The following is a 26,366-nucleotide window of genomic DNA, read 5'->3' as shown; positions in this document are numbered from 1 at the left end:
TCAGCCATCTGTCTTTTTGTCTCCGCATGTTCTCTCATGAGATGTGTTTTGAATGTGCTGGGGTTGAAACGCTGCTGAGGAGGGTGATGTTTGATGAGGTGCACTGAGACAGAGGAGGGGGGTTTAGGAGGCCCATAGGGAGCACAGATGACTAACTCACTACTCCTCCTAATCTAGGACAAGCACACCTAGACATCCTTCATGACTCTAATGTTTTACTCGTGTCGGGCCAAAAATATGTCCGCTGAGGTTAGCCAAAGTGGGTCGCCCAACGGCTTTTTTTGGATCACAGAAAAAGAAATCGTGCCATCTAAATGATCGCTGTCTTCTAAAACCCACCCTGGACGGCAAAGAGCCTTCCCCGCCGGTTTATTTTTACAAGTATCAAACTGGGTCAATGACGCCACAGAATATGACAAAACCCCATTTCAACAGTGTTTAAAAGCCTCCAAAGACACAGTAATATCATTTTCCAAAACATTTTATTGGTCTTATAGAAAATAAAGTAAGCTGTATCAACAAACATACAATATATACATCAATAACTTAGACACCTCAGAGAATCACGTTTAAATCCACAGTTGTTACTGTATATATGAATACATAGTACTTATCTACAGATTGCAAAAAGTACAATAATTTAATTTATAAATAGTTACAATTAACTATTGTCTGTTTTCATACAAAGTACTGCAATATTTTATTACAACCCATACAGAAAAAATAACAAAACAGATAATTAACTTTGTATTATTCACTTTAGTCAGATTTTTATACCTTTGAAACACAGACCCGCTCCATAGAGTCAGAGGAAGAAACCTGCACAGTCGACTGTTTTCAAAGCATAATTTCATGAAAAAAATTGTCTTGAGAGCTATTAAATTCAACTGCCACACAAGTGCTGTTATTTATCCTCTCTAACATGTTGCTTGTAAAAACAAAAAACAAGAAAAAACAAAAGCCATAACCAAGTAAAATAGAAATCTGCAGAACAAATTACAGTGTTAAGATCAATTTCAAATACACACTCGACACATAATGAGAACAGAAACGTTGTGGATGATGCTACAGCAAACGACGAGCATTAATGACTGGTGTAGCAGCAGAGGAACCTCAAACGTACAAAACACACGCACGCGCGCACGCATACCGAAGAAAATAAAATATTGCAAGTGGCCCTTGTGACAGAATTTAATGTAGCATCTGTTTTGCTCAGTCCACAAACATTTACAGAATAGCGATATCTTTGAGTTGGGTGTCCAATATCGGGAAATTCAGCCAATTTAAGACCAGAGTAATTAGTGAGTAAGGCTTGAGTGCAACTGTCCTGTGATTCCTTTTAAACACTGTACACACTTTTATCTACGATAAACAAGGGCCAATTGCTCTTCCTTTATGAGAGTCAAAATCTGAGGGCAAAATAAAAAACACATTTTTTTTTTTTTACAAAAAAAACTACAAAACAGCAAGAATTATTAAATAACAGACCATAGTCACTTTGACAATATTGATTACTCGTACATCTACTCTTTCACACCTTTCCACTGAGTTGCATATTAAGGGTCACTTTTTCACAATGGTCATTAATACCTACTGTAGCTACATACTATACACCTGTATGTGTGAGAAAGAGAGAGTCGTCATCTCTAGCGGAGATCGAGAGATTGGTCGGCGGTGCCGCTCGAACACCTTAAAAGACACTTGACACGAAAAAAGATTCACTCCACAAGACTGCCACAGCAATAAGGACGCCAACATCAATACTGGGCTATGTCAAGAGTCAGATATATATTTTCCCACAGTTAACCAGTCAATGTATATAGCTAAGCATGTTGAGGATAGGATACTTGCACACAGACAGTATAACCAGCACCCAGGTCTCTGGCATGGAGTTTTTGCTGAGGCGTAGTTTTGAGAGTGACTGTAGATTAACACCTCGCCGACACTATAAGACATTCTGACCAGCAGGAGAGTGAGATCCAGAAGAAGTGCATTCGGTTAATGTCATTACACAACTACTTTCACCTTGAGGTGTAAAACTGCTCCACTGTTAAATTCCTTTTTAGAGGACCAGGAGAGTGATGCGACGCTTGGCACAGAAGGAGTGCTGCTGGCAGCAGTTGTTGATTGTAATTCTACGTGGTCTTGCTGTGTCTCTTTCCGAGTGTGGATTGAAGCCCTTTATGACATGCTTATTATATAAAAGAAAAAGGAGAACAAAATTGAACAGAGCTGCCGTCCCTGCTTCTCATCTTGAATGGTTTGTTCATTTTTAGAGCGACCTGTTTTGTCCTGAGCAAAACAAGCAGGAGCTTAGTGCATACAAACCCTCAGCCAAACCCTACCGCTTGACATTTGACAATCTGAAGACCAGAGGGGAAATTCAGACAAGACAATGCTGCACCATTTGGCGGGGTACCCTTCAAGTTCACTGATGCAATCTCAGTGGTATAATCTTGAGGACATTTTTCTACAACATTAGGAAGAAAAAAAAACAATTAAAGGAATAGTGTGTGAGATTTAGGCAGATTTAGAGGCAGATTGCAACCAGCTAAAATTTCTGCCCATTAGAATTACTTCAAGGGTCAATGTTCAGGAGGTTTTAACCGGGAGCCGAATTATTCACAGAGGTCTCTTCCTCTCCGAAACAAATTGACTAGGTGGTTTAGCACAGAATAAAGCAGTTTCATGTTATACATCAGTGTTTAACAGCCCAGTACCCGCTCATTTGTGCTCACCTTTTCTCTCTGATAATTTAAGATCCAGACGTACAGGAGGTTTTTACCGGGAGCCAGATTATCTGCAGAGGTCTGTCTCTCAAAAACAAACGGACCCAGTGATTCAAATAGGTAAAAACACTGAATAAACCCAGCTGGCCACAAATGTTGTTAGATATTTTACATTTGGTTGAATTTAGAAATATGCCAGCGAAACATGGCGGATTCCGTGGATGAGGATCCAATCCCTATGCAGATATAAACGGCTCATTCCAAGGTTGAGAAACACAACTTTTCTTTTTTTTTTTACAGGTAGTTTTACACTTAAGAAAACATACTTATATATATATATATATATATATATATATATATAATATTTATGTCAATATGTCCCCCTAAATCCTACACACTGGACCTTTAACATCACATTCCATTTAATCTGTCAAATTTGATTCAAACCAATTGGCTGGAATTGATAAGGTAATGAAATCTTCCCAACAAGGAAGTCATTTACTTGCAGGATACAGAGGATGTATTTAGAGGGCATCCAGCACCAGGTGCAACCATGATACAGATTCTGCAGTGACATTATCACTTCAGGTAAAAGTCACTAACACTATTCCACCCAATTCTGTCTTACATGGCTCAATGTGGTAAACTCTTAATGACGATATGATTTGTAACTAACACCGAGGAAGCGGAGGATATCACAGATGCCAATACGCACAAAGACAATTGACCTTGTTTACACCACCTAGTTTAGCTCTACAGATTTGTTTTAAATAGCACAGCATTGACATCTATACAGTGAACGACACTGCCAACTTGTCACTTACACATCACGTCACGCGCTACCCCACAGTACGCGCCTAGTCACTAGAAAAAAGCTATCAGACTTCAATAGTAAGCCACTTTCGGTACAATTGCAAAAAAGATGTCACAGGTTTTTTTTTTATGTTTTCTTTAACTGTATTTCTATAAACAATGGAAGGTAATCTACCTAGTAATAAAAACCAAGAACTCAACATTAGACAAAGTTTTCTACACCTTAACAATTCAAACAGTAAAGCTTGTGTAAAGATTTTCTTTTGGAAATATCTGACGGCCCTGTCGACAAGTAATTACAAAAAATGCAATATATATCTTTCAAACAAAACAACTTGAACGGATCTTCTCTATGAGCAAAAATTATGTTTCAAAATGTTTGTGGATTTCACCGTCCCCACAAAACACGAGGATATTACTGTTATAACATTCAGGTATTCAGATATTGTAGAAGAATCTTGTCATATTGGAATGGCACTCAGCTCTGGAACAATATCATTAAGAACTGCTGATCATTTTAAACGTTTCCACTTAACCATAAATATGCAAGACCTCTTTGTATTTTCAGTGCATACATATATTATTGCATCTACCAGTCATATTGATAATGACAAGTTCATTAAAGCCTGTCGTATATAAACAGAAATGAATGCTAGATTTGGGAGCATTATTTCACGCTTATGTTCTTGACAGACGACCAACAAAATCACAAATTTGACTAATTTACTAGATTTGGGTTAGTCAGGCTGTTATGAAGACATCTATAGCATCCACACCAAGAGATTGTGACTGTTTGTTATTTAGCCAGATTTTAGTCAGTGCATAATAACAAGCAAACGAGTTCAGGGGCAAAGACTAATGCCTATTATTTGACTGGTTGTGAGACTCTACAAATACCAATTCTTAGGACGGAAACATTTTAAGAGCTCAGTCTTGAGGAAACAGGCACATCACACACAGTACCTTATAAAAACAACTTATTAACTGTCTGAGTTAGATTTTACTTTTGAACCCAATATTCCCTTTTTAATATTTGTAATCACAAATATGATTCTCAATATGATTCAAAAATGATTCTTCAAAAACCAAATGTAACGTTCTAAATCGTACAATTGGACCATGTCACCCTAAATCACATCATGTCTGTTCACAGGTGCAGACTGCTGAGTCATACTTAAAAAGTGAATTTGGGAAGCATATCATTAGTGTTAGTGCCAAGAGTTAAAACTGAGGACTTACACAGGTAATCCTGCGGCATGTTACGATGCACTGACTAGTTTAGTCTTGAATTTCTTCCTCCCGCCGTTTCTGCTACTACGACCTAGCCTCCGTTTTGGATTTGACGATGGTGATGACGCTGGTGGCAGCTACTTTACCAGGGATGAGGGGCCCAATGACGGAAGCCATAGGTCCCCTAGCTGAGGTGACAGGGTTGCGGGCCACAGTCCTTGCAAAGCTCTGGAGGGCCTCATATTTTGAACGCAGAGCATCCAGCTCCACCTTCATGCTGGCGTTCTCTGTGGCCAGCTTGTCCACTTCTTGCTGCAGCTGAGCCTTTTGCTTCTCCAGCTCCTCTTTCTGGGTGACACGCTTCACCCGGCAGCTAGCAGCATAGCCCCGGTTCTTCAGGGTACGCCGCCGCTGCTTCAGCTGAAGGATTTCCTCCTTCGTCAGGCCCCGTAGATGCTGGTTCAGCTCCCGCACTGACATGGTCACCAGCTCATCATCTGTCAGGCTGGTGCCATTTTCCCCTGGCTCCCGCTTCACCTGGGGATGGGGATTAGTAAGTATTGGTCTTTATATTAGCATTTAACATTGGCCTCTTAAGAATTTGTAGGGCTGGATACCGATACTGGTTCACCTTGAATTCTGTACTTATACTATTTGGTACCGTGTTTTGGTACTTAACACCAGGTTCACACTAAATGCGGAAGCGCCTGGATGTGTTGCCTGTCAGCAGTCGCCTGGCCATTAACACCAGAAGCGCATTTCTTTGCGCCGGTCAACAAACAATTCTGCTTGTCTGTCCTTTTCAAATCACATGGAGAGCTCTGTCTCTGCTTGCTTGTGTGTCTTTGTCTGTACGTGTTGGTGTGTCTACTTGTTTCTCTCGCTGACTGTTAAGACACAACAGACAAATATGTGGACGCATGGGATGCATATTTTATCAATTTTTATAATCACATAATTTGAAATATATTTAATAAAGCCGTTTTACCATACATAATCAATTATTAGTGCGTTTATTGACAGATTCGATTGTGGCACATCTATCTCTATCACTGCAGATTGGGAGCCGGTTGTGGAGCCCAGGGCTGCGGCACATTCGGTGTGAACAGTCCCTTTGCTCAACATGGGCACTGAGAGGAAACAGACAGCGTTCCATGGAAAATTAGGGCCCTCTGTCTGCTTATGTGTGTGCATGCCCTCTCTTCTCTCTGTTTAGACACAACTGACAAATAGGAGGAATAAGTCCATAATTCAATAAAACAAAATCACAATCAAATGTTATACTAGGCTACTTCTAAAATAAAATAGAAAAAAAGCAGATAGACCAAAACTATCTGAGCTGCAGCAATAGTTTTGGCTCTCCGAGAAGCCGAAGGAGCTCCCTTGCCGGCTTTCCAGCTTTGGGGTATTTTGCTGCACTTCTGCCTCCTTTCTGAAACTGGCAGTACTGCAGAGTCTTGTTGTCTCTGCCACGAAACACTCCGAGGCAGACACAGAGTATCACAGGCAGCTTCAAGGATGAGGGCAACGCTATTCAAAGGAGATTGGGACACGTCTTTGACCTGCATGGGAGCTATGGGGTATGGCACATTTGCAGTGTATCAGAAGCTGCAATTTTGGACATTCACAGCAGACGGTGCAAGAAATAAAGGGGTGTTGTTCAATCAGGTGCTCTTTGGGTGAGCTGTTTTTAGCCTCCTTAGGTGCGCTCGGCCTGACAAAACTTTTGGGTAAACTCACACTGATGGTGGCTGATATACAATAGAACATTTGCATAGAGAAAGCATCTGTTTACAGTCTCCTATTTGGACTTTTTTTGTTCTATGATAGTGGCAGCTATTGAGCCTTTCGGCGACTGCAGACCAGGTTTCACTGCACGTGTGTTGTACCCCAATGGTGTGACGTAATTTGAAACTATGAATTCTCTTCTCTTGAACCTCCTTGGATGAGGGGTTGCTTTGCGGTCTTTCCAGCTCCTGTCTGAACCCAGCTTTTTCACCCAAGTGCGCCCTTAGGTAAATTTCAATTTATCACCAGTTGATTTAAAGTGAATCAGTACTCTGTGGCACAGACTTAATTCGGTTGGTTCGCTTAAAAGTAATGAGTTCTGTAGCCAACACTGACAATTTGACAAATGTAATTCTGTGTCATACATGCTAATTACCTTCAAGGCCTTGTTTCCCTTGTTTGTGGTAGTCATGCCACGAGAGCCGCGTCCGCCTGTACTGATGTTTGGTCTGTGGGTGAGAAAAGTCACCATCAATACACAGAACATTATTTCAAGGAAAAATAACTTAAAAGAAGACTATTTCTGTGAAATGTCTCTGACAAATATGCTACAGCATGACAAAGCCCCTCAAATACACAAGATGCAAAGTGGGTCAAGGTCTTATGACTTCCTTGGAAGTGATGCCAAGTCTTTTCAGCGAGCGGTACCAGACTATTACTGCACCTGTCACTATGAACAAATACCTCAGTGAAATGCATCACCCTCTCCAACAAAGCTCTCTCACTCAAATTCTGCACTGCATTCAAACAGCAGCACGGCAGGTCACAAGTAGGATGACATTTAGTTGGCTGGCAGCAATTCACGACTATTTCTTGGAAAACAAACCTCAAGAGTCACTTCTGTTAAGTGCAACCTCTCGGAGCAGAACCAGCAGAGAATGCAGATGGACTGAAACAAAGCCTTTAGCCTTTCTACTGTACATACAACCTCAGCTTAAAATATATCACTGAGGGACACAGGGCAGGCTTTCATCTACTGTATGAGCTACAGTCTAGACAGTCACACCTGTCTAGATTTGGCTGGTGTGCGACTATAATCCCATAAATCAATGAAAAAGGGGATATGCTGTAACTACTGCAGAGCCTCAGCTTCCATCCAGAACAACAGAGCTGCACTGCAGTTTATTCTGTCATGTCAGTACTGAGGGAAACACCAAGAGAAGCTGTGCAGATGAGAAATCTAACCTACTGGTGTTAAGACAGACAGACAGAATGCTGGGTGCCTTTCACCGTGTGAGCTCTGCCACAGGATAAGTATGCGCGCGCACACACACACACACACACACACACACACACACACACACACACACACACACACACACACACACACACACACACACACACACACACACACACATTTGTGGCCCTGGGTGCTTTACACTACACACAGTAAATGCTGTGTCAGCGACACAGGCACCCACCACAGTCAGCCCAGCCAGCACATTGCCTCTGTAAGCTGATTTACACAGCCCAGCAGTGTGTGTTTGTACTGAGCACATAAACAAATGCATGTGGGCTATTACAACTTTTCAGCATCAAAACAGGAAACAAAAGAATCCTCAAAAAAGAATCCTAAAAAGAACTACTGTCTGTGTGTGCATGTGCTTATAGCCTACACGCCCACTAAGGTAGTCATCATGTATATGCATGATGTGTGCAAAGAAGCTCAGTGAGGTAGGGGGGAAGAAAAAGATGGATCGTAGCTCTGAAGTGCACTAAGATGGCCAGGATATTTCCATGGCAACAAAGGGGTGCTACAGGTGGACTGGTCACCTGAGCCAAACAGGCAGAGACAGACGCTTGTTAAAAATGACCTGAATACGACACTATCACACAGGCTGGGGACATAACATGAGGTCAGATTGTGACTCGCATTCTTGATGCTTTCACTTAAAAAAAAAAAAATAGATAAAAAAATCCTTTGGCTCCTCATAAAACAGCAATATTTTCCTGTGCTGCAGATGCCCATTTAAAAAAAGCCTTTCACGTTCTGCAGAGGACTTTTTAAATGTGATACTTTCATCCCTGTTGGGCTGGCTATGAATAGCTGACTGATAGTAACACCTACCTTTCACCGGTCTTTGTGGTGACTCATTTCCAGTAAGCATTTGGACCACAGATGCAAAACATAATGGGATAATGGTCTGCCTGATGATGCACAGATAATGGACAAATAGACAGGAAAGTACTCCACTAATAGCTACCGGGATGAGAGTAGAAAAAAAGGATGCTTCTTCCAAATTTCATGTAAGCCTATCATTTCCCCCCTCAGCTGCCTAGACCCAACATTGTTCAAAAACCAGTTGGAATCTTGAAAATGTGGATAGATGGCACATTGTCCAGGTTGAAGAGGCGTATTCTGTCACACAGCTGTGTAGGGTGACATAGTAGGCATGGCTTGGCATGGCTGAGAGCTCACCATATGACACTGTGGAATGATTGAGCCCAGGCTGCAACCCTCCAGCACAGGCTGCTGCCAACAGACGGCTACCAATGACAGGGCATGGCAGCACAACACAGACAAGGTCCAATGCACAGCTGCTCCCTTCCACTACCAGGCATGTCATACCTCACAGAGACAAAGAAGAATGCTCAAACACAAACACACAGAGATGAAAAGAAAGGAAAAACACACCTACAATCTTCAAAAAACGTGAGGGAAATTTTAGATTTGCAGCGCTGATTTGATTGCAACAGATTGCCCTTGGATCTGACAAGTTCACCTTTTTAAAAGGGATACTTTGCTGATTTACAACCAGCTTTGTATCAAAACAACATGCGTAGTATGTGTAGATGAACTGTGGTAAACTTTCCTCCATCTGACCAGTGCCCAGATATCCCTCTAAACTCCTCTAAATGATGCAATTTACATCATTAAGAGGAGTTTCGCCGGCTCTTGGGGCTGTTGCTCTATCTACAGGCTGTACTTCCACATTTTTATATTGCCCGCCAACCGCCGCTAAGAGACACACCAACCCCTCTCTCCAACTACCGCTGATCGAAATCCGATCGTCGGTAGAAATAGAAAACAAGGTTACCTTCAGGCACTACCTTTTTCTTGCCTAAAATGTTCTCAGAAATGTATTTAATGCCCTCGTTTCGCTGTAATGGCAAGAGTTAGTGAACAGTGGGTGCCACATTGCTTCCTGCACAATAAAAACGGGGGCCGAAAAATTGAGATCAAACTCTAAAACTAAGTAGCGCTAATCAAATATAACCTAGAGATGCATAGATATTGCCGATATCTGATACGCCGATATACAACAACTCATCTGACCGACAACCAATTACCGATATCGATATGTCCACTTTTTTTTTTTTCAAATCAGCATGTTGCCTGATTCTGATATTTTAAAGCCACATCTGCTGATGCCAATGACATGTCCATATATTGTGCATTCCTAACATAAACCAAGATTCTGTTACTGGGTTGCAAATCCCTCGCCTCATTTGTTTTCAGAAACATGTTTTAGCTTACTCTTTAACTGTAATATGAAATCCAGCAGGCCACCATTGTTTCACTTTGACCAGTCCACATTATGCCACCCAGTAGCACGAGCATCTGATAAGGCGCATTGCACTCTGGTAGTTGTAGATTTTCTACTTCTTAAGCAAAAGTGTCCTTTTTCTCCATTTTCTCTGGTCATATAGAGCCAATTTCAAAAGTATTTGCATCTTTCTACTGCAGAGGCAGCCTAGTTTTATGCGAGGGCCCTCTTTATATCGGTAGAACACTTCTTAAAAAGTCGCAATCGAGGACACTAGACACCAGTGTCTTCCTTGTACATGTGCATTATCTCCTATTAATGATTTCAGGTCTTTTGTGTGAGCAGGAGACAAGCGCAGCAGCTTGGAGCACAGGGGCAGCAGAGGCAGGGAGCAAGCGCAGGGACACAGACGTCTTTTGTAGGTGCTTGCTGAATTTTTATGAATCGCCTGGAAGAACGCTGACAAATCAGAGCTGATTGCTTGTGGAGGAGAGACATCACACCCACAGGAAATAGAAATCGCTGAGTGTGGTCACCCGGAGAAAGAGAAGGAGGGGATGGTGAGAGAGACGGACAGAGAGAGGGTGAGAAGAAAGAAAGAGAGAGAGAGCAAACAGCCTTGTGAAAAATGCACGATCGACACATTTAGAGGAGCTTGAGAAGAACAGGTTGAGAAAAAAAAAAAATACTGATCTCAGCAAGGACCAAAACCAAGGTGCCAATTAGGAAGTTGTGAAGTTGAACTAACACGATGAGAGCAACCCAGCCAACCTTCAAAAGCTGTCTGTGTTCATCTAAATCTATAGAGGGCAGTTTGTGAAGGTGGGGTCGGCTTAGGTTGAGACTCAAAGGGGGGGCTCTGGTGGGATAAATGCTGATGTGACATGATAGGTCCGGCCTTGAGCCCGTGTCATGCTTTAATGATCTCATCCCCTCCACAGTATCTCTCCAGGGGGGCTGCCAAGGATGGACACCATTAGCTAGGGGACCCTTTGTTGAGGGGGAACCGAGGCTACAGCATCCACGCACTGCGTCCCCTGATGAATATTTATCACTGTCGTTCACTGCCTACGGTGGGGGTGGGAGATAGGGGCGGGGGTGGGAGGCTGAATAAAGATGCTCAGGAGGTGATTCTTCAAGGATACATCCAAGGCTCTTCCATCAACGGCTGTCTCAAAATGGCGGTAAGCTGGTGGGGGCGGCGAAAGGGGAGGGTGGGGGGTGGATTTCTGGTACTGGAGGTGGCATGCATGGTGGTTCAGGGCTGCAGGGAGAGCCAGCTCCACTTGACAGCAGTGTAACAAGATTATCAGGGCCATAAGAGCAAACAAAAACCCCAGCAACCTGCCTCAGAATCCAGATTACAACAGCGCCTGCTCTCTGAATACTAAACATGGCTGGGGAGGACTAACAGGGCGCAGGCTTCACTGATAGTGGATTGCATATCACGTAACTAATCGCATGCACATGTATCTGCACACAGACAGATTACCAAAACCACACAAGCACATATACATTTAAGTTGTCATGATCACTTCTTGGAAAGAAGCGTCCTAGCACTTTGCACTGGCAGCTTGCTAATGAAGTGAATAAAACTAGACAGTGGAGGTGCATGCTGATGAAAGACTGTTTTCAGGAAAGCACAGGCAGCATCCAACAATGGCAACTCAGTTCTGTGAAACTAACAGCTGAATATCATCTCACACCAAACAATGCATTTCACTCCAAAAGAGCAGACGCACAATGTGGCTCATTTTGCTCATACTCCTAGTTTAAATTTCCTTCCTTTGCTGTGCCTTGTCCAGGCTTTTAAAGGTTTGTACAGCTACAAGAAGAAACTTAGGGGCTTTGGCCCTAATGTAAACTAGGCCTTAGAAGAGATGTCCTGATCAGATCACAAGGATCTGTATCTATATCTGCCGCATCAGCAAATTTTGTTATTGATCGAGATTGGTTATTTTGAGCACGCCCGCCGCCTGATCCTTTCTTTATGTCCGCTGTCGCACAGGTGTCGTAAACAGAGAACATGAGTTGCAATAGTTATTCAGGTTTTATTGAAATGTAGAACTTATTTTTTTCATGTTCAACTCAAGCTGCTTCACCACTTTACATGAAATTTAACACTGTTAATTTTTGTGAACTAGTTAAACTATAATGTTGTAAGCAGAAATGTGACAGATTTTTATTTGTTGTTACTGGGAATGTTAACGTTAAGCTATTAGTGGAATTATGATTGTATTACTTATTTATAGTGTTCTGTACTGTTATTACAATGCTATACTAAGTGGAGTTTGAAAGCGACTTCTGAGGACATAGTTTACTTTATTTTGGGAAGAAAAAAAAAGAAAAAAAAGGCTGCAATAAGTAAAAATTGTGATAAGAGCCACATAAAAATATTCTTAGTTTGTTTACTTTGTTATTTTGTAAGAAAATAAAATGACAGAGCCTTAAGGAACTGATTGGATGGATGGAGATTTCTGTCTTGTACTGCATTGCAAAACTATTAAACTGCCAAGCATACACACTGGATTGATTTTAAAAACTTTAAAGTACTTGAAGAGTGCAGCTGTATTATCTAGAATCAGGACTTGGTATTGGCAAAAAACTTAATATCAAATGACGCGGATCCGGGTATAAAAAAAACAAAAAAACAAAAACTTGATCGGGAAGTCCCTACAACAGACTGATTTAGCACCATTTGCCATTGCCTATCTTTGCTAAAGCTGCACATCTTAGATGATTAACACAACACAAAAGACGAGAGCTGGATGTGCAATTGGTATGATCACGTATTCAGTTTCATTTATTAATAATGTATGAAAGTTGTAGCCTCTCGCTCCATTATCATGGACTTTCCACAGGAAATAGAATGATGACAACCACAAAGATACTGAAAAGCACATGATGAGATAAGTGTGTAACAAGAAAAAAAAAGTCAGCATTTTCTTGTTATTGTTTGGCTCATTAATTTACACTTTGTGCTTATTTGTCCTCTTGTCCACTTGCTCTTTCAGGGTTGAGATGCTTAATGCAGAGAGCCAGCATTTTCACCCTGTATGCCATAAATAGCCATTCTCAACACTTCATGCCTGATCAGAGGAGCCACTGCTTTTACTCCCTCCCTTCTAATTCGAAGTCGAAAAAGATCGCCTAGATATTCAGATCTAATCATTCCTCCCTTCAGCTGAGTGAAGTCAATTATCAAGCAGCCTGCATGTGTTGGGCACCATTTAACCGCAAATTAAAAATCAGACTCCTCTGATAGCTCTGGTAGAGTTACTGGAAGACTGGTGTAAACTTGTGTGAGGAGAAAACACAGTGTGAGAGTGTGTCTGTGTGAGAGAAAGGTACGATGGGAAGAGGGGAGGGAAGCTATTAACTACTAAGTATTCAGAGCGTGAAATAAGAGTGACAAAAAGAGGGAGAGGGGGAATCATTCAGCAGCTTTCAGAGGGAAATGTGATACGCTTGTAGTGGAGGGGAAATACTAAGCCAATACTTTTGACCAGAGGAAGTTCGGGGCAACGTTAAAATAGCACTTAACCATAATTTTATGCCTGTTTTTTGAAGGGACTGACCCTTAGAATAAATATCACTGTGACTGAATGATTAAAGAGTCCTGAAATTGTTCTTACCTGCAAATCAATTCATGCTGATAAATAGAAGGATGCTGGATATGATGCTTAATCATAACGCAGTAGATCAGCTAAGACTTAAGCGTACTGTGAAACAAAAGGATATAGTGAGAAAAAGAAGTGCCTTTTTTACTGTCAAAGAAGTCATGCAAAAGCCAAGCTGAATTTTTTACCTGCAGCATAATAAAACCAGAGAAAATTGCATGGCTGCTTGTGATTAGACTTATTATTAGCACCTAAACCTGAGCCAGTAGCTTCAGTAGCTTACATGTTTCTAATTTCACAAAGCATTGCATTTAAGCTAATAGCAGGGTAAATGTTCAGTCTTAGAAAAGTGAGAATATAAAAATGACAATTAACAGTCCAGCTCACCCTGGACCCTTTTTGAATATCTGTCTTGTAACACAATTATACTGCTGCCTTCATTTAGAGATGTCAATGTAAAGAGACACATCTATAAGCATTCCTCAACTAAGAAAAGACCAGCATTTTAGGAGTATGACAAATTGTTTTAAGCTAATACTAGAGACGTGTGCAATTAGTCAACTACTCGATTAAACATTGTCATACTCGCTAGTTGTCACCAGGCATAATAGTTGGTTAAATGTATTGTTCTATTATTGCACACATTTAAATAGCATATTGAAATAATTACAACTGAAATGTCATGACTTCCTTGTAAAATACTGTTTTATAAAAAATGGGCGTCTACTTATGTTAACAACACCAGATAAATTTTAAAAAAAAAGAAAGAGAAAAACAACCAAATAAACACATTGGCCTGTTCACACCGCCCCCCTTAGGGTAGACCAGTGAGGTAGAAAGTTGAACAAAGATGACATCTCATAAAGCCAGTGCTGTTTGGCAGTATTTAGATTTTATTTAATAAGTTGTCTTCATGTTTTGTAGGATAATATGCAATGTTTATAATACTGCTTGTTAAGTTCCACATATATCAGAAGCATTTAAATGTGTTGAATATTTGCAAATGGCTCTTAAATGCAATATTTGGACAATAACAAAACTATATACTAAATCTTAGACAATACATAAAGGTGCACGCTTGTGGCGAGGATCCAAAAACAAAGAGAACCAGGACTCACAAATAAATAAATTTCATCAGTCTACCTCTTTTTTTGCCCACATTTCATAGGTTAATTTATCTGTGAGTGCTGGTTCTACTACTTTTAAATAAATGACTTGTCTGAGTTTAAACTTCTAATTAAACATCAGGGAAATTAGTCGTTAAGAACATCCTTAACTAATAATTATCTAGCCAAATATGTGGTAATTCTGTATTTGTGCTTGAAAAAAATGTGTTTAACTTTAAAAAGATATTTCAAAATTACTTCATTTGATGTTGGTCACAAACTATGCAGTATTTTTGCTTGTAAGATGGAGACAAACAGTAAATGATGAAAGTAAAGAAAGCTAAATATCTGTATATATTTTTCAAGTGTAATTTCTTGGTGCACAATACTTCACATTCTAAAAAAATCTTTGACACAAGGTGAAAATAGACACCGTAACATAATGTACTATGATGAACACTGGCTCTGAAAAAGCCCCATATGGAAGATAGTGTGTTATACCATGCAGAAGAGCATGTGGTACATTTATGTCTGGAATTTGCATCCAGTTCATGTGGTTTAAAATGAAAACATGAATCACCTCCCTCAAGGGATTTTGTATTTTCTGAAGTCACTGATAATGTGAAGCTTATTTAAAGGGATTGGGGTTGGACTGGTTTGCATTTACCAATGTTTCGATACATACAGAACCTATTTTCAAGCTCAGTAGCTGCTGTTTACTCTCCGAGCTGCCGTGTTAGTACAAGCAGTATGACAGGAGAGGAGACTTCATTGGCCTTCCACAGTATCTGCCTGGAGGACTTGATTAAACAGGAAGAGAATAGCTCTTGATACTTCGGCCTTGCACTGGCAGAGGAAGTAAGGGTTGCAGGCAACCCACACACTGGCAAAATATCCAGGAGCTTTACTACATTGGTTGCATACATATAAAATGCATATTGCGTTGACCTAACAGCAACAAACCAGCCTTTGCAGCACAAAAGGCTAAACTACAGCAGTTCAACACATTTTAATGCTATTTAGAGTAAAATCATACTGAAATAATTTACGCCTTTGAGTGGTACCAGTGCACAGCTATGATTTGAGGTGGATTCTCTTCAATTAAAACACGAGTCTGTGATACAGCCATCAAACAAACCGAGCTCAGCAGCATCACTGAATAAATGGGGGAAAAAAAAGAAAACCGATTTATCATCTTATTTTTCCTGGGGAGTGCTTTGATTCAAATGCAGTCAGTTAGCCAGAGTTATTACCTGGAAGTAACAAAGATGCTAATTTCTATTAATAACATTGCCACCGCTCAGTTCAAATTACGGCAAGTGATTGATGATGTCTGCCTACAGGATATTTGATGGAGCCTCACACTTGATGTGGTTGTCCAAAAAAATAAATAAATTTTAAAAATTACAATTACGTCACTCCAGAATGCAGTCTGAATAAATAACACATTCAGTACCAAGAATTTTAACTCTGGTTCTCAATGTAACTGCCTCTCAGTCCCTCACATATTTTCCTCACAAGCTGAGAGTACTGGAACAAATTACAAATTTAATCACATATTAAAGCAGGTAGAAAGGAAAAACTATGGTTAATTGGTCTGGTGGTTAAAATGTTATTTTGTAAAAGTAAGGCCACAAGTTTGATCCCTTAAGCACCCAGTGTCCATCCACAGATGAGCTGAAATGTTATTAAAGAATCTGCTCACTTTGTGCACCACGGGAACGCCAGCTAAACACTTAATAAACTGAATTACTATCAAATAAAGGACTCAATGCTGTGTTCAGTAATAGAGATTTCCTGGGGACAGTTTTATTGATTTATTTTTAAGCACTTTTTTTTGAATAAATACACCACATTTAGAAATGTTGATTATTGTTAAACAGTCTGCTGGTGCCAGTAAAGAGATATTGACTGGGCAGAGCAAATAATAAAAACTATGACTGCTGGATCCTGTTGCATGCGTAGCATTATTTAATCAGGCATTTATGTGGGAAACCCACAAAGAATCTGATAATTTTATCAAGAACCAATACAGACAGCACGAACATTAGTCTAATGATCTGCCTGAGCTCCTTTCCAATGTGGGTTATACACTGCTTATCTTAGAACAGGGTCTCGCTATCTTTAACCTCCTTAGAAAATTTTATACATATCCAGCTGAGAACATATCAGAACATAGCTCCCCAAAGCTCTAAAAAACGCACTGAAACTGACAATTTCTTCCCTGCCTCATTCCCTTGTTTCATTCTGACTTGGCCTCTTACACAAATATGGGTACTGTTAAATCACTTGTTTTTAATGTCAGTTCACCACTGATACGTCTCAAACATTAATCAGCCAAGATAAAAGTAGGTTACATGAAAAACAGCAGCCAGTGCATGGCTCCACGCTTGTGCTCTCCATGTTCTGTCCGATATTGGCTAATCTAAATTATGAACACACAGAGAGCAGTAATGAACATGCCAAGTCTAACTCAAGTTCCAAACAGAAATTCATCAAACACACTTGCTACTCTGTCTGGATGAAAGTATTACTTTGAGAAGTGGAGCGGGCATATCGCAACGCTAAGCAATCATAATCCGCACTACACTTGCAAGAGGTTTCATCACCAACATTCCCTCCCTACTGCAAAAAAAAGGGGGAAAAAAACTATATTGATCTTTTTCTCCCTTCCTTCCAGGCATTCCCATTTCCCCGTGCAGCTTAAGCAGCACTTTTGTGGACAAATCCCACATTTGTGTTCCTTTCTGGAGGCTATTAATTGTCCTGAATAGGCGTAACTATTCCCAAGGCGCAGCTGTGTTGGCCATACAGAGGTGCTGGTGGCCAGAGTGTACTCTATTCTGTGTAAAGTCTTGCCTCGTGTTTCATCAACCTCAAATATCCTTTTCCACCCTCCACCGCCTGCCCAGTCTGAGCAACGCCACTGGGTATGAGTTGTGCACTCGGTTCACCTCTGTGGTATCCAGCCTTATTTTATCTTCGCTACCTCAATACAGGAGGCGATAAATCTTAGGGCTGATCTCCACCACTCCCTGCCTCCATCCACACACTACTGCCAGCCCCATCGGGCTCTTATATGGGCCCTCATCTGTTCTTGTTACCTGCAGAGAAAGGCAGAGATGGGCATTACGCTTTATTGCGAAGCCAAGCTTCTGATGTGGGGCTGGCCTGTCTGCTAAACACACTTCAATGCCCTGCTCGCATGAACAGAGATGATGAAATAAGTTGGATATCTGAGCAAGAATGGGCAACTTCTATCTGTTTAGCCGTGCCTATATATGCTCAACAGTTTCCAAGGTGACTTTTCAAATTGCACAGAGATTCTCCATGGATAATTCATTACCTGCCCTCCGTAAGCGTGCACTCTAATAGGCAGCAAATTTCATCATGTCACACACAGGGAAACAAGAGCATCTGCTATCCCAAAATAAAAGAAATTGAGTGTTATATGGCATTAAATACCACACGCAGGCTGGTACTCTATCAATAACAAAAATAAAAAAAGCACTTACAGCATGCCACACACACCAAAACACTTATTCCCCACACCTGCATTTTATTTCAAATATTACCTACATTAGGATTGTTTTTAACTTCCCATACATCCCATAATTACACATGACCCAATTTAAACAGTCACTCATATTGCAGGACTCCATTATAACAACACAGGCATAATATATTGCTTATCATGCATTTTTTAAATGGATCTGACATCGCAGTTGACATCTAAGCACTTAGTCTAAATGTACTCACACCCTGGTTTGTTGATGTAGCATGACAGCACTGCAATAAAATGCACATTCTCAGCTGAATGTAGATGAGGCTATTGATAATTGCATGATGGTCATCACTTGATGCTCATGGCTTGATGACTGACTTGCACGACAGATCAGCACCATTTCGATCCATCTCCTTAATAACGGCGGCTTGGTGATAAACATCGACCCTTATCCACCGTGCAGACCTTTGTCCGGTGGTGCCATATTTCGGGGTGGATTCTGAGAACGACTAAATACATCATTGTGATGATTCAGCACGATAAAAAAATGCCGCTGTTTGTTTGTTGGCTGTGATAATAAAAAAATTTGTGGTTTACCAGCCTGGCTGTGATATTAAAGCCAAGGACGGCGGCTTTGGTTTGGCACTGCCATTGTTACAATTTAACCAGTGGTTAAATGAATTGTCACTTCAGGTGAACCAATTCAATCCGAAACGATGCTTTGCATTCCATTAAAAAAAAAGAAGATGAAATCCATGCATGCATTTAAAAGCTGCACAAAAGCACAACAGATTGCTCTGACAATCACATTCACATTTGACAAAAATGTCATGAGGGAAAATACTGAAAACCAACCTGATCTCGCTAAACCGCTGCCTCGGCTTGCTCTTGCTCCTTTTCACAACGAGGTGATGAAGCAGCAGGTTTGAACAGCAAGAAGCGCATGAGTTGACAAACCACCAAGAAGCGGTGCGATACGGTGGATGCCTTGGCCAACTGTTTAATCACAAAAGCAACCTAGTTACACAGTTTTGACATTCCTCGACTCTGTCTCCAACCTCTCAACGCCTGCTTGTGAAAGTGGCAAACAACTCCCCGCCTACAAAACAAGCAGGCGAGGAAATCCCCGTGCTCAGCCTTTCCTACTATAACTGTAGCGATACGGCACCACGAGCGACTCCTCAGCCGGGGAAATCACCGTTTGCGCGCGAGACTGCTGGCCGTTGCGCTACATCAAACCCCAAAATCTGAATGACATGTTTTATTCGCAGCTCATGAGTGTGTACAAAAGCTTAGCTGCCATCTCAGCATAGTAGGACCCGACCGTCGTCTGTTCCCAACGGCTACACAAGCATTTCCGGTAGAGGCTTTCACAATAAACCCAACACTTGAGAAAACATGTTTTTTTAAACGCTTTAGTGATAAGGATACTCTTAATTTGAAAACCAATTCTGTTGTAAATTAACCCAACTTGACGATAAATGTAAGCAGCTAGGTATGCTAACCCATGAAGCTAGCCGCAGCCAGCTTGTCAGCGGCGAGGCGAAGGCATGCACACTCAGCATAACAACACCGACTCTGTTTGGTTTACAGACCCACCTGACTGAAAAAATGACGCTCTCTGAAGTTGCTGCCGTCAAGGACCTTTTCTTACACCAACAAGACGGTGAAAAAACATTAGAGGCACAGTTAAATGTCGGTTTCACTGACAGAAGCGGCGGCGCTTCCAAATGCCAGCTCGTGCTCTCCTTGTTGATTCCTTTCTCTTGTATCGAAGCCAGACGTCATCGTGTTTGGTCACGTGCCTTCATTCATGAAGGATCTTCTTTCCTCACAAGGAAAAAAACATTTTAACCAAAGATATACCTGATGGTGAGAAATTAAATACTGTATTTACTCATTAATTACTCTATTTACAAATATGTGCTGCCCAACAAAATCAAAGACTTGCTTTATAAAATTATTCACAGATACTATCCAGTGAATTCTGTTGTTTAGATACTTTCCCGATATGAATGACAAATACACCGTCTGTAACAATATGGTATAAACATGAGAACACTCATTTTTCATATATCACATAAAAAGTAGGATCTATATGCATATATTAAAATAATATCAAACTTAAAAACGTGTAAAAAAAAAAAAAATCTTATAGCTTTACTATGTAACTAATTAGATAACCCTGTGTGTGTTCATACTTGTATCTAATTAATTTTAGTCAATCTGGTTTGTACCTAGTTGCCTCATTATTTTAATTTGTAAACTTTTAAGTGAATGGTAAAACAGTATTGACTCCAACACTTGCCAATGCGCATTTACACAAACAAATCCAGGAAATGTTTTTTTTAAAAATATATATATGTATATATATATATTTAATGACACAATGTTTTAAAATATCCTCACAATTTAATTGCATCATATAATATTATGTTTGCATATTTTGGTGAGAAAATTAATTGACCACTGCTTAATTTTTGTATGCAAACAAACCATATTTGCTATTATTTTCTCAAACCGGGGTGCACTAACCTAATGTTAGCACAGTTCTTTACGGTTCATTCATGCAACTTTATTGGACGCTGTCAGATTAGTTCAAACAAAGTGGGTATGAAGATTTTTATGCCGACTTGCTGGGGATGAACAGCATTAATGTTAGTTGATTTAGGAAATGAAGGGGAATGTATTGATTCATGGCAGACTTTTTAAATAAAATACTGTTTATTTTTTGGGATGAGGGAATGTATCAAGTATTCTCAATTCAAAAGGCTCAAGTCAAAGTGAAGTCACAAATCATTGCTGTTGAGGTCCAAGTAGAGTTGCAAATCTTTTTTTGATTTTATCAAGCCGTGTCTAATATAATCAAACTTGTGACTCCTGTCCAAGTCAAGTGACTCGACTTCACAACTCTGCACTGCATTACATTGTTATTTTGTTAACTTACTTTTCCAATCGCCATCAGAAACGACTGACTAAAATAAGATTTAGAAAGTCTTATCAACCACAGGTATTGCAGTTATTATTCTAGTCTAGCCTAGCCTGACAAAGGTAAGGCAGTTCATTACAAAAAAGAAATATGGCTCGTACAGTTTTCATCCAAAATTCAGATTTTAAAAAAAATCTCTAATATAATCCATTATGTTACCTTATATTCCAACTATCCAACTATCAACCCCCAGCAATAGTTGATTTACAGCATATATTGCATCCTCCCTGATGTGTCAGACGATAACATGTACTGTTTCCAAACATGTCAAAATGATCACTTTTTCTTGGCCCTGTGGTTACTGCTGTTGAATAAACTGATCCCATGAGATCTGACTCCAACTGCCTCTGCAGTCACTCCTGGCTGCTGCAACACTTTGTCCAGAGTTGTCTTCTTTATGGCAGCTGCAGAGATTTTCTCTTGGTCGGCCAAAAACTGAAGTTCCCTTTTTTACGGGAAGGGCAGACAAACAAAGAGACAATTACAATATAGTATGAAACATAGATATTTATCACAACATTATGTAGCAGTTTAATAATAATCCTATCACTAGGTAAATAATAACCTGAGGACAAAACTCTCCTTGTAACATAACTAGCATATAGCTCCATCTACTGTTTGAATTATAAACTCCAAAAGAAATATATCACCCTTTGGGCATTTGAATATAACAATTAACTTAAAAGCATTTATTGTGTATCCCTATGACAGCAAATATGATTTGTTAGTTTGTTTGTCTCACACTTTTCTGATCAACTTACCTAGTCCTAACACAGGAGGCCTCCACAGCATTGATGAGGAGGCTGCGGAAGCCACCGCTCTCCATGACATGCAGGGCGTGGATGGTGGCGCCCCCTGGTGAACACACGTTGTCCTTGAGCTGGCCAGGGTGCTGCTCTGAGTCTAACAGCATCCGAGCAGCCCCCTTTTAGAAAACACAGGGGGACAGATGCACATGAGACAAACACAGTATTGGTTACATCATATCCAACCTGCTGTCTTTTTTCATAATTTATTTCGTATGTGAACACGTGAGTGTGTGTATCATTTTAGGTACTGCACAGCAAATTTCACTGTACAATTACGTTCAATGACAACAAAGCTATTTTTTCTTTTTGTCAACTAGTGGGTCGCATGTCCATCCTGATTTGACCGCAAGTGACTCCTGAACCAATCTAGTTTGCAAAAACAACCCCTTTATTTAAAATTTCTGGCATAGGGCTTTTATTTTGAAGTGCTGTTTCCTGCTGTTCAGCTACTATTTTCTTGCCCTGTTCTTGGTATTAGTATTTGGCCTATTAACATGCTGTGCTTTTGCAGCATTTATATCTGATCTTGAAGCAATAATATGCACTCTCTTGGGTTTCAGTGCTATTTATGTATTACGTTTTAAGTGACTGCACTTTGCTCTTGCATTATGTTTTATTTTATTGTTTCGTAAGACTGTGTATTTTGTGAAATAAAATTTAATATGTGGTAAATTATCTTATGCGTGGACCTTGAACTAATGACTAAGGACAAAAGCTGGAGCCCCTGTCTGGCCCAGTTGGGAAACACTGGTCTAGAACAAGACAGACTGCAACGTTGTATCTGGATTTAAAGATTATACAAGGAGAGTGCACATGAAAATGTTTACATCAAAATATAAATGTGCCAAAGTGAGTCGAAATTGACTAACTTTCATAAGTATTTATAAGTGAGAATGTCATAATATCCTCATGTGCAAGCTAAAGCAGATAAAACTGATTAAAAAAACCAAGAAAGCACATATTTGTAACACACATATTTGTTTAAAAGATATAAGTAATACCAGCAGGGCTTGGGCTCCAAGGCGTACCGCCAGTCTCCTGGGCAGACCCATTTTTACTCCGCCATCAGCAAGAGCATCTACAGCTGTAAACGCCTGCAAAGCCACAATCAGAATTGTTAGAATGATTAAATGAGGGCATCCACAAGACTGATTTTTCGAGATTGCAACAAAAATTTAAAATACACTTGACATTATATAAATGACTCACGTAAGCAGGACCACTGCCGCTGAGGCCAGTGACGGCATCAATCAGGTCCTCTTCCACCTCAGTGCAGTATCCCACGCTGGCCATCAGCTGCTCCAGAAGCTTTCCATCCTCCACTTCTGCATGGGTGCCTGTGGCATACACAGTGGCCCCTTCACGCACCACCACTGGTGTGTTTGTCATGGCCCGCATTACCTTTGGATCAGTGCGATACTGCTGAAGCTTCTGTAAGGGATAGCAATGTATGAATAGTCCTGAAATTACAGGGAAAAAAAGGCTGAGCTAAGACAATCATTCATAGTTACTAAAAATTAACAAGAATCAAGTATTACACTCTAGTTGAAAAAAATAGTTGACATTTCATTTGCTTTAGTCTGCTAAGTAATATAACATTTTTACTTTATTAAATGAAAATGAATGTTTCAAGCTCAAGCAGTTAACCAATGTCATGTTGCAACATGTGACTGTTCTGCCCGAGGGTCTGCAGCGTGTGAGCCAAGAAATACAGTGAGAGAAAAAACACAATAAAGCCAGAATTTTAAAAGTAAGAGCCATCATCTAGAGCTGAGAGTTACATGAAAACATGTTTGGTGATTAATGCCATGTCACATAACATTTCTAATCGTTTGGGATTTTAATTATCATGAAATTATAGTTTAAATAATGCATTCTATGGCCTTAAAGGCAGCTAAAATTAAGTAAAGAATTTTTTGGAGTTATTTAACTGTTTAACAAATCATTTCAGTTTTATACACAGTTCATCTAAGTTAAATACTGTATATACAGCAATGCTGATAGTTCATATTGTATAATGAGTAACTAAAAATCCAAATTATTTTGTCAATATTAACCAGGACTCCTATTATAAATCTGTGTCCAGTTATTGGCATGGGAATACAGATGGCTATGACTTGCCTTCTCTATAGAGCTGATGGTGACACCTGCAGCACAGGACACAATAAGGTGACGATCTTCGATGTCTGGTCCAATCTCATCCAGTACAAAAGGAATGATGTGGGGCTTCACAGCCAGGAAGAGAACATCACTTTTGCTCACTGTCTCTTTGTTGCTGGTGGTGAAATTCACACCCAATTTCTGTACAAAAGGGACAGAAGACATATTGTAGTACTTCGCTGGGCATGGATTAAAAAAATAGGAATTAATAGCATGCAAGCAAAGGAATGTTTAATACCTTGCAAACCCCAAAACATATCCAGAATTAAACAGAATCACTTATGGATTAAAGTATTGATCCTTAATTGTCTACCCACCCGCAGTCCCTGCACTGTGGGGAGATCTGTATCTGGGGAACTGGCTGTGATTCTGTGGGTGGCAATCACGCCTTGAAGGGGACAAAATGTCCAAAAGTCATTCCAGTGTCTGATTGCAATCAACATACATCAACAACACGAGTCAAATCTGAATAAGTGCCTAAAAACATTTTCAAGTGTGATTCAAAACTCACCTGCGGCTGTGAAGCCTCTCACCAGAGCGTGGGCCAGCTGGCCCGCTCCTATGAATCCCACACTCATCCTACCTGTGTGCGTGCGCAGAGTTGGAAACTTCAGCAGGGACATTTTTTAAAAATCTCAACACAGACAGATGATTTAGTAAGTCAAATAACTGTTGTGAAGCTTGTAGCCTCTTTACAGCGCTGGGTATGCTGTGCTGTAGTAGTAAACAAACTCTTACTTCCTTATTAAGCGACATTTGTTGACCCACAACGGGAGCAGCCATATTGTTGTACAGTAAATCCACTCGCAGACTTACCACTTAACGGAAGAGCTCCTAAATTGACCGACGGACCGACCGATATAGCAACCGGTTGACAGAAATATCTGAAATTACAACGTTGTCAACGTGGCCTCGCTATCTCGCGCTCTACTGTACCTGCGGTGATAAATCTAACTGACGAGCGACAGCGCCAATGAGCTTGCAGGTTTTGTGTCTACGTAAACATGTTGGACCAATCACAGCGATGATAGCAATAACTCTAGGGCGGGTTCTGTAAAGCTGAAAAACTAGTTGCATCAGATTGTGCCTCAGGGGGGAAAAGTTGAAGAGGTGTACGATACTAACATCTACAGGTGTAAAGCTTGAAAAGCATGGTAGAGACTATATTTAGGGAATGGAGACAGACAAGTTAGTCTGACCCAGAAACCAACATGTTGACTAGGTTTTTATTTTTAGTGTAGGGGGGGGGTCAAACCTATGGTCTGCGGGCAACATCCAGCCGTCCTAAGTGTCTAGTCTGGCCCACTGGATCACTATGCACACCTAATTGATGCACTTGTGAGGGCAAAGAGGTGTCAGTTTTTCGGAGCAAGTTTAACAGTGAGTGTCTGAATGTGGAAAAACGGACACATTTTGTTGAAATTACAATTAAGACATATCAGGTTATTCCTCATTCCTATTGTAAACGCTTGACCAGGCACCATGAATAATGTAGCCTATTTGTATCTTTACACTAGAACAAAGGGAACAAGGTGTTATTTGCAGGTTATAGAGAACCCCACTGATGAGTCCTAAAACCCTGAAATTAGCCTAATTAGCATTTTAGTATCTCCTGTTCCCTAGTCTCAAAGTCAAAGGGTTATTTGAAGTGTTTTTTGGTTCTATGTCTGAAATAATTACTGTGGTTAACACAAGCTTAAGAGACTTTCACATTTTCGCACTCACAAATGAAGCTTTTATGTGCCGTTGAAAAAAAGCTAACAAGTGGCTAAATTTAACTACAGAATGCCATCACGCCAAACTGCGCCGAACATGGCTTTACAGCCTCAAAGCAAAGGCGACGCAACCGTGTGTAGTTTGTTAGAGTCTATCAATAGTTTTTTACTTCTGGCGAATACATTTAGACTTTGGAAATCCTGAAAATGGTGTTCTTTTGTAAAGATTATCTTGTTGAACAAAACATGCAAGTAACATAAATGTTTGTTTACCACAGAGCTTATTTTCTGCAAGGATCCAAAATCCAATGGAAAAATCCCATAGGCTTTTTGACAAGGGAATCAAGGCGACGCTAACCTCCTGATTCCTGGCCTACAGAAAAACAGAATCCCAGGGATACTATTATGCATTGG

General features: G+C 40.4%; 2 protein-coding genes across 3 annotated transcripts; both read right to left on the bottom strand.

The window, feature by feature from the left end:
- Positions 1 to 465: 465 nt before the first annotated feature.
- LOC121956708 (transcription factor MafG) lies at positions 466 to 20,833 on the bottom strand. 2 transcript variants are annotated; one of them, XM_088091296.1, is made up of 4 exons: positions 19,879 to 20,060; positions 19,135 to 19,275; positions 6,937 to 7,009; positions 466 to 5,309 (listed from the first exon to the last, which is right to left on the bottom strand). In XM_088091296.1, exons 3-4 carry the CDS (start codon positions 6,970 to 6,972, stop codon positions 4,857 to 4,859), a joined length of 489 nt encoding a protein of 162 aa, XP_087947422.1. In that variant the 5' UTR covers positions 6,973 to 7,009; positions 19,135 to 19,275; positions 19,879 to 20,060; the 3' UTR covers positions 466 to 4,856. The 2 variants fall into 2 exon arrangements, with proteins under 2 accessions (XP_087947422.1, XP_042361007.1); XM_042505073.2 differs by lacking the exon at positions 19,135 to 19,275 and having other exon boundaries at positions 19,879 to 20,833.
- Positions 20,834 to 20,984: 151 nt separating this feature from the next.
- Positions 20,985 to 25,211, bottom strand: pycr1a (pyrroline-5-carboxylate reductase 1a). Its single transcript, XM_042505014.2, has 8 exons — positions 25,054 to 25,211; positions 24,749 to 24,820; positions 24,555 to 24,625; positions 24,199 to 24,378; positions 23,287 to 23,508; positions 23,079 to 23,171; positions 22,030 to 22,193; positions 20,985 to 21,713 (listed from the first exon to the last, which is right to left on the bottom strand). The coding sequence occupies exons 2-8, from the start codon at positions 24,813 to 24,815 to the stop codon at positions 21,545 to 21,547; spliced, it is 966 nt and encodes a 321-aa protein (XP_042360948.1). The 5' UTR covers positions 24,816 to 24,820; positions 25,054 to 25,211; the 3' UTR covers positions 20,985 to 21,544.
- Between the last annotated feature and the right edge of the window lie 1,155 nt (positions 25,212 to 26,366).

This window comes from Plectropomus leopardus, chromosome 18, assembly GCF_026936395.1.
Source record: "Plectropomus leopardus strain MGB_pleo_1.0 chromosome 18, ASM2693639v1, whole genome shotgun sequence".
Lineage (NCBI taxonomy): Eukaryota > Metazoa > Chordata > Actinopteri > Perciformes > Serranidae > Plectropomus > Plectropomus leopardus.
Note: the sequence above shows the minus strand (reverse complement) of the source record. Positions and strands in the feature narration are given on the sequence as shown.

Excerpts from the sequence above, each read along its gene's own strand:
- LOC121956708 (XM_042505073.2), bottom strand. The coding sequence starts at position 6,972 with ATGACTACCACAAACAAGGGAAACAAGGCCTTGAAG. Across the intron at positions 5,310-6,936 it reads AGGGAAACAAGGCCTTGAAG|GTGAAGCGGGAGCCAGGGGA; the intron begins GTAATTAGCATG and ends CCCCATCCCCAG.
- pycr1a (XM_042505014.2), bottom strand. The coding sequence starts at position 24,815 with ATGAGTGTGGGATTCATAGGAGCGGGCCAGCTGGCCCACGCTCTGGTG. Across the intron at positions 24,379-24,554 it reads CCACAGTGCAGGGACTGCGG|AAATTGGGTGTGAATTTCAC; the intron begins GTGGGTAGACAA and ends CCTTTTGTACAG. Across the intron at positions 23,172-23,286 it reads GCGGCAGTGGTCCTGCTTAC|GCGTTTACAGCTGTAGATGC; the intron begins GTGAGTCATTTA and ends GTGGCTTTGCAG.